The 9,252-nt window shown below is 35.4% G+C and overlaps 1 protein-coding gene across 1 annotated transcript in view; it reads left to right on the plus strand.

Moving 5' to 3' along the window:
* Positions 1–9,252, plus strand: part of LOC106458200 — a 25,612-nt gene that overhangs the window by 2,298 nt on the left and 14,062 nt on the right. The window contains exon 2 of the mRNA XM_013917676.2: positions 7,723–8,000. Within this exon, the coding sequence (XP_013773130.2) occupies positions 7,723–8,000 (278 nt within the window). The remainder of the gene's footprint in view (positions 1–7,722; positions 8,001–9,252) is intronic.

Here is a 9,252-nt window from a genome sequence, read left to right on the forward strand (position 1 = left end):
TGAAAATAAATGTTGCAAATGCAAAATAAAATGTACAATATTGTTCACAAAATTTAGAGTCTTTATGGTTAGAGTTTACACTTCTCACATTTCACACTTATTTTCTGTAGTTATTTTATTGCTAGCAGATGGCTTAGAAACTAGAAGAAACAATGGATAAAGAAGTTCCAAAGTAAATCTGAGAATTTCATATAATCTTCACCTATTTCCTATGTTTATTCTACTGTTAGCAGCTGTAGTAGAAAACTGCCCGAATATAAAGCAATGAATCACCATTCCTGTTTAGGTGTTACTGTACTTTGAGTACTTTGACACCATCAATATCAAACAAGCTTTTGTGGCACAATTCCCAGAACTTTCCTTGCTTTGAAAACACAGTGGGGTAGGATTTATCAACTTGTTGACAGTATAATGGTTACAAAGAGAATTGTCTAAAGTGTTATAAAATGCTTATGCTATGGCTTTGTAGAAAGTCTGGGCTGATCCAATAAACTTGTTAGGTATTTGAATGTGGATCGATAAGTGGATGAGTTTATTCAAATCCTGGTTCTGATAACACAGTGGGGTAGGATTTCTCGGCTTATGTACACAGTATGGTAGTTACAACAAGAATTATCTAAAGTACTATATAAAATGAGAGAAAATATTCATGATATGACCCTGTACAAAGTTGTATCCATTCCAATAAACTTGCTGGTCGGGTCTTAGTGGTAATATAGGTGTGAAAGTGCTTATGAACATCCCTTTTCCTCATAAATAACTTAGAAAGACTAATAGAATTACATAAAGGAAATGTAGAGCTTTTGTTTGGTTATAAACTTGTAGGTATAAAAAGGAGGCATAGATAAATAAGTCTTCTCAAATGATGAAGTGGTGGGCAGAACTAATATGGTGGATTTGATTAATATCATGATATCTCAGCAAATAGAAAAGGTAGGAGGTTCTTATTTTATATTCTAGCTCGCCAATATCAGAAATTTGAGTTTATAATTCATATGAAACTATATAACATACCAGCGTGACACACAAAAATGGATATTTAGGGTTTTTTAAATTTACTTTCAAATTAAGAAATTAACTAATGTATAAGTCTAAAATTTGAATTAAAATCTACAGTTTGAAACCAAGTTTATTACCATACATTCATAAAATAGTAGTTCAATAAAATTTTGAATCTAAGTCTACAAATGTGATGACATGCCCTCTGACCCCTAGCTACTCATAATGATAGGGTTAATTAGTGTATATTTAGAAGTATCGTTGATTTCTGTCTAACATCAATGGAACAAAACTCATAATCCCTACAAAGGACACCAAAACAACTGCAGTATACTTTTTTTTCACATCCGAGGGGCTTTGAAATATTTTACGTTTTATTTAATCTTATGATTACCATATCTATATTGTCTTGATCTGAGGGCAAAACTGCACCTGTGAATCAAAAGAAATTATAGAGAACTTATTTAAAATTGTATATCAGATTTAATTTTTGAAAATAGTAGCATAATATTTAATTATTGAATTATTTTTTTTATTTAATTATGTTTAAAAGGACATTTAACAAATATAATCCAAAATATGTTTTAAACTACAAATAAGCTCCTTCTAAGACTAAAATATCTTTTTAATTTTTCATTGAATTTTGGTGCTTGTTCTGCCATCTATGAGCAGTATTTAAACATTTTATAGTATTTTTTTCTTTATAAAACAAGCCCCCCACTAGCACAGCGGAATGTCTGCGGACTTACAATGCTAGAATCCGGGTTTCGATACCCGGGGTGGGCAGAGCACAGATAGCCCATTGTGTAGCTTTGTGCTTAATTACAAATAAACACATTTATAAAACAGTGTCTGGGTGTATTCAAAGTCAGTGGAAAATTTTCTCAACCAATCTTAGTGGTAAGGTGTCAATTTCGATACCACCTTATTTAATGCACTATACTTTTTCTTGTACTTTAGTGCTTGTTCTGCCATCTATGAGCAGTATTTTCATTATAAAACAGCGTCTGGGCATGGTCAAAGTCGGTGGGAAAATTTTTAACCAATTCTAATCGTAAGGTGTCAGTATTTATACCTCCTTATTCAATTCACTGTGTATCACTTTTGGCAAATCATATGATGATAAGCAAGGCAAGTGAAGAAACGTTGTGTGCTGTGTTTTAAAATAAGAAGTGGGTGGTGCTTATTATAGAAACTGACTCTTTTTTTTTAAGCCTGTACATGGTTTAGGACCATATTCCTTTGTTATACATTTTAAAACATCTTGGTTTTGAAAAGAAATGAGTAGCACATATGTGACTTTTATTATTTTTCTATAGCATTGAAAAATCATGCTATATCACTTATCTATTTATTTTAATCATTATACTGTAGTATTAGCACTAAATACATATGTTTTTAGGAAAAATGTTGATTCACAAATGTTAGGGTTAGGATTTACCATCTTCTATCACTTTTCTTTCTCTACTGCTTCTCACCAGGTTGACTGTCACATGTCCTATTGTTGACTCCCTCCCTTTCTACCTAGTTGGCTTAGGCACATCTATTTCTTTTTGCAGACCCTTGGACTTTTATGGCCAACCAGGTGGTCATTCAGGTTCTTACACACAGCTTTTTTCATCACTTATTGTCTCTTGCTCTTCTGCCCTTTTTCCTCCTTCTGATCCTCAGCATATTCTGCAACTTGAGGCCATAGTATTGGATCTTTTGGACATGAGAGTCTTCAAGAGGATCCTTTGCCCTCTCTATGGTTTTATTCTCATATTTTTGTTTTCTCCCAAAATACCAGGGACTGGCATCCAATCATCTGCCTTTCCTCGCTCAACCACTGGCTGGTGGTTCCTCAGTTCAGGATGGAGGGGGGTTTCTTCCTCCTTTTCACTCAGACTATGTATGACCAAGGTTGATGTCTGAGACGCCTTTCTACATATTCTGATTGCTGCCCATTCTCCTGTTGTTTCTTTCACAAGAATGATGTGTACCAGTTTTGAGCTTTCTTCTTCGGATCCTTACATGTTCAATTGAGCACTTGCTTGCCATGTCCACAGTATCAGACTTCGTTTTCATTATTATATGAATGACTAAATTTTTTGAGGCTTCTTCACAGAAAGGCACATCATTTTTCCCCCAGAGGTGGGTTAGCTGGTTAAGTTTTCCAAGTCAGTCCTGACTCCAACTTAGTGTTTGACTTAGTCAGACTAATCCTTCCCCCATTCATTTGTTGGACATGGAATGTCTAGACATCTCGACTTTTGCCTCTCTTATACTTCCTGCATGAGAATTTCTATCTCTTCTGAGGACTCTCATGTCTCTAGTCCATCTTGTCCCACTAAGGCTTCTTAAGTGGACTATGAATGACTAATGGAAGATCTCTCACAATCCTCTGTCCTCTCTTGTGAAGCTGCTGCCTCCAGTCTGGATTTTCATGTCTCTAGAAGACTTCACAGTTTCAAAGATCTGGTCTCCTATGGAGCATACCTTTCACATCAACCTTTTGGAACTTTTGGCTGTCCATTCAATCAGGTGTGTTCCTACTTCATATTGTGGGTCACTTGGTTATGATCTACTTGAAAATTTTACGGTCATTTCCCATATCAATTGTTAGGCTCGGACCTTTGCTTTAGCATTTGGGACTTTCTTTATAGGACTCACTCACATCAGGATCGTCTGACAGCCTTTCATGAATGTGGGGCTTTGAACATGGCAAATGGACTCTCTCAGTTGGATAGTATTCCTTCTACAAGTTAGTCACTTCATTTTCAGGTATTTCATTGGGATTTTTGTAATCTAAGCAAGCCAATGCTTGATGTGCTCACCATGCTTCTCAATACTAAATGCCTCTTATTCTGATCCCCTGTAACTCACCTAGTACTTGTACCCTCCATTTTACCTTCTCCTATGTGTCTGCATTGATTCATGACACTCCTTTTTGCTGGCTTGGTTTTGGTTTATTTTTCTTCTAGGGCACCTCTGTCTCTATCTTAGGCACTAGGTTCAACCTCATATGTCTCTTTTCACCCCACAATGTCGTTCTTTTGTTATATGTGTGGGATTTATCTGATCCCTTGCTCCCCAGTCAGGTTTCTCTGACCTCGTAGCCCTTTTATCCCTTTCATGTCACCCTTCTAAGCTCTCCATCTATCAATGAAAGTACCAATTTTTTCACTGCTGGTCTATTCACTTCTCTCTACTAACAAGCCATCCACCTTTTGGCCTTTTTCACTAGTTTGTTTGATCAAACATTGACGGTTTCTACCATTGCAGGCTATCAAACAGACTTTTCAATTACCATTCATCTTTTATGCTATGGGTGTCTCTTTTCTTCTCTTATTTTTCCACTTTGTTCTAGTCTTTCCTAATTCATTGTCCCCCCTCATTTGGTTCCTTTGCCCAGCTGGAATCTTAATGTGGTTCTACACACTTTTAAAGAGGCCCGGTTTGAGCCCTTAGCCACTTGCTCCTTATATCATCTCTCTCTTAAAACCTATTTCCTTCTCCTTCTTGCTTGTGGTCATCATAGATCTGATCTTTGCACCCTGGTTGCTCCCCTTACGTTATTTAACAGATCCTTCTTGATTTTATTCCTTGACTCATCTCTTCCTAAGACTTTAGAAACTCATGAGAGAGATTGTACCTTTTCTTCTCTACTCCTTCCATCAATCTCACCCTTCTATGATCATACTAACCCTGATTTTCTTTTGTGTCCTGGCCCAGCATGGCCATGTGATTAGGGCACTCGACTTGCAATCTGCAGGTCACGGGTTCGAATCCCCGTCACACCAAACATGCTCACTCTTTCAGCCGTGGAGACATTATAATGTGACAGGCAATCCCACTATTCATTGGTAAAAGAGTAGCCCAAGAGTTGGCAGTGGGTGGTGATGACTAGCTGCCTTCCCTCTTGTCTTACACTGCTAAATTAGGGACAGCTAGTGCAGATAGCTCTCGTGTAGCTTTGCACAAAATCTATAACAAACAAACTTTTGTGTCTAGTTTGGGTAGTCAGGTGTAATTTGGCATGCACAGCTCCATTTAAGGGTTCCCACAATCGTTTATTCTTGCCATGGCATCCCTTTTCTTCTGGGAACTCTTCTGCTCTATGGTTACTGGATGGATTCATCACCTCATCCAGATCATCTATTCCTCCATGAATTGAGATGCTCATAGTCTGTATCATGCTTCATCATATCACATAGGGTTTTCTACAAGACTGCAACAATTGTGTGTGTGTGTGTGTGTTTATATATATATATTTCATTGTCCATTCCAGACTGTACCTACCATCAACTATCATGGAAACGGTCAGCATTGGAGGAGTTCTGCTCACTTCCCCTGCTTATTCACACTAGCTTTTCAAATTAGAATTTGCAGTCAGCCATCACACTTTCTCCAATAAAAGACTTTTGCAGTGGTTAGGTTTGAATGGGTCTAGGCACCTCTCCTGTGTCTCCCCGATGCAAATTTATCCAAACCCTTTGGTTTTCAAGTGGGGCATAAGATACCCTTGCCACCCCCAGTTCTTAGCAGTTGGAGTGGTAAACTTGGAGAATTCCTCACCAATTATGTGATTCTTCTGGAGAGAGAGTCCAAATGAGCAGCACAGTTCAGTGAGAAGTAGGACAGGGGTTTCAGTGTAGTGTAGGTTACCCCTATTATATGATATACAAATTTCCCCAGAGTTTGGCCACTTAGATGGGGCAAATCTATATGGTCTGATCATTGCCCTAGCCACGCTACAACACTACTCCTCATTTCCAAGTGACCTGTTGTGTGAAAATGCGTAGATGATCTTTTTTTTCCACCCATCCCTGCAACATATTGCCTTGTTTTGCCATTCTCCTTTTTTGCTTCTATATTGGTGAAAAGTATACCCTGCATTAGTGTTACCTCTCTAGCAACTCTACCCTATATAGTGTCACACTTCATGAGTTTCCCCATCAGTCACCTTCTCTAAAGGGAGCTCATCCAAGGTTTTCCAATTGCACCAGCCCTTCCACCATGTCAGTGTGAGATTCTAGCTACTGTGTGCACAGAGATAAGTATATCATTTTGTAAGTTATCATTTTCCTTATCTGAAAATATATTTTTGATAGATACTTACCTCCCTCTGCACACCTTCCCACCCTTCTTCCCAACTACTGGTGCACATTATTTTGGCCTCTTCAAAGAATAAAGTTAATTTTGTGTGCAAGTACTTATGGGGATCTACTGTGCATGAGGGATGTGTCATCATATTGGTGGAGGGACTATTGTCACATGATGATTACATCATGTGCTAGCAGAGTTCACATTATAATAAATGTCTTGTGTGAGATAGCTCAAGGCTAGTGGCATGCACAAAATTTCAAAGGCAGATGCTCGAGAATGACTACTGAGGTAAGTATGAAAAATAATTTACAGGTAAGGAAAATGTTAACAACCATATTTTTTGCATGGTTCATCTCATAAAAAGCTAAGGACATTACATTTAACAAGGTATATGAAAAGTTAAATATTTTTGTCTTTATGTTGGTGAAGTATGATAAATATATATTTAAATAATTCTGTTATAATACTGATGTAATTTTTATTTTATATTCTTAAAGAAAATACTAATTGTATTTTTTGATGAGCCCAAAGAAGTGTTTTTGGCTATCCCTAGATTTACATGAGTACCTTCACATTAACAAAATCTGGCCAAAGCATAATAATGTTATTCTGAATAATTTAAACATTTCTGTGAAATATCAGAACATGTTGTATAAGGGCTCTATATTATTAAGGGATAAATTATACAGGAAATTCAAGCTTTGTTCTAGGCTTTACCAATTTAGAATCTAGAATTTTTAAAACTTTTTGTTTGTTTTTTACAAAAGGTGTGACATAGAGCTGGACAATTAATTTGATTAACAAATACAGTTGATTACCTGTTAGCATCAATTAGTGTCAAATAAAACAATCGATTAATCAAAATTACAATAATTCAACTAATGTCACAAAAATAATCAACTAATTAAAACTGGTGTTTCCAGTTATCATTGTTTTTGATTATTCCAACAGTCCAAGTAATTGAAAGATTGCCATGATGATTTCTCACTACTATTTAGTAGTAATTCACAGTTGTTCAACACAATTAATCAGTGTCAATTCTTGAAGCAATGAAAATATTAACAAAGAATTAGTTTATTTAATTTTAGTAGAGGAGGCTAATGAAAAATTGTATGGAGAAACACACTGAAAGGTATTCATTGTATTTTCAACTTGTTACATGTTTTGTAATACATTGTATATATGATACATCTTCACGTACAACAGTTTAAGATTAAAAAGTATCTTAATCTTAGATTGTTGTCTATCATATTAAATTAATGGTTGTTCTAAAATGTCTTTAACAAACTAAAACAAGCTGAAAATAGTTCAAGAAACAAAATCAGCTGAAAATAGGAATATTTGTCTCATAAGAATAATCAGTTAGTTTTATGTAGTCGATTAATGAGCCTGATGAATACTTGATTTGCAAATTCCACTAATAGACCAGTTTTAATGTGAAGTCTATTTCAAAATACTTTAACAACTCTGATGATACATCATTCTTAAATTGAGTATATTTATCAAATTTACAAAATGTACATTTGCTTACATTGCATAAAAGCTTAAAAAGAGGAATGTGTTATGCTTACTTTTTCTTGTATCATAATTGGTTTATTTATGACGAAAAAATCACAATCTTCTTACATGTTATAGCATCAAATGGCAACATTGCTGAGTATGACAAGTCAGAAAAGTGATGCTGTCTATGTCCAGAAAGTGGAGCAATCTTTGTCTCAGGCACGGGCTGAGATCCAGGAGTTAACAGAACGTCTTCAGCAGACAGAAAAACGACTTGAAGCATTTCAGAAGCAACAAGTGTTACATGTAACTTCTGTCCAAATGGGAACTGTGCAGTCATCTTCATGTCAGTCATCTGTAGACAGTACCAATGGAAAGTATGATTATTTACGGACAATGCTGGAACAGTCACAGTGAGTATGAAAAAGAATTAGTTAATGCTACAGTTCTGGAACATTTGATTCATTTATATAGGATATTCTTGAGGAATGATAAACTTGAGCTCAGTCTTTACATAAAAAGAATATGTAACTATGACACATTAACACTTTCACAACAGGTTCATGTATTTTACTTTACCTTGTAACCACAGCGTAACCATGAAGATATATGTTCTATAACTCTGAAAGTACTTCATGTAGCTTCACAAAATTTGGTGAGCTTTCAGTAAACATTACAAGTCTTTTGAAGAAAAAAGAAACAGAATTTGTAATTAAGTATTTTTAATAAAAGTTTATCTGTTATTATATGGAGTCGGAGTGTTGACTGCTCTGAGTGCAAAGTGATTTTCATGTTAAGATTAAAAATACTTTTCTTCATCTGAAAATTTTCAAATTTTATTTGCATAATCTCTAAAACCTTCTATAAATCTCAAACGTTTTTTTTTTTTGTTGTTATTATTTTTTCTACCATTACTATACAGGGTTGGTCGATTTGACCAACCTTGTAACCACCATATAAAATTAGGAGTTAAATTTAAATTACCCTTTTTTCTTTCTAGAATGACTGCAAATTGTAAGAGGAAACCACAGTTGTTTATCCTAATAAGCTTAAAGTTGTAACAGTATACATTTATTTATACTTTATTGTTTTATAGACCTTTGAACTATGCCTAACTAATGATCCTAACACAAGTTGTAAATCACTCTGCATATGTGCACTTCATATTACCATATCGAATTACATAATACATGAGCTGCTCACAAGTATACATTGTGATGAATTTTTATTATTTGTTTTTTTCCATTATCTTACCTAACCTAATAAGTTTCTACTTTTTTTACATTTTAGTTACTTTTATAATAATAAATAAAGAATACGCATGAAAAACAAGAAATATACACTATCCTACCAATATCCAATAGTCATGGGACACACCTCTGATTGCAGCAAAATGGATGTGATGACAAAATGTGCAAATAGTTTGGCCTATAAGGATGATCAGCGGTTTACTCGGAAGTCATTCCGAACTTGTACACTGAATGATAAGTACTCGGAAAGAGCTAACAGAGTTTCAGAGGAGGAATGATAGTTGGATGTCATTTGGGAAAAATGTCTGTATGTGCTATTGTGCAACAATTAAACATTCCCAGGTCGACATTTGGCAATGTGCTGAAGAAATGGAAGTCCACATGTGACATTGAGCCCAAGAAACGACCAGGTAGG

Source organism: Limulus polyphemus, unplaced genomic scaffold (genome assembly GCF_000517525.1).
Source record: "Limulus polyphemus unplaced genomic scaffold, Limulus_polyphemus-2.1.2 Scaffold428, whole genome shotgun sequence".
Classification (NCBI taxonomy): Eukaryota; Metazoa; Arthropoda; class Merostomata; order Xiphosura; family Limulidae; genus Limulus; species Limulus polyphemus.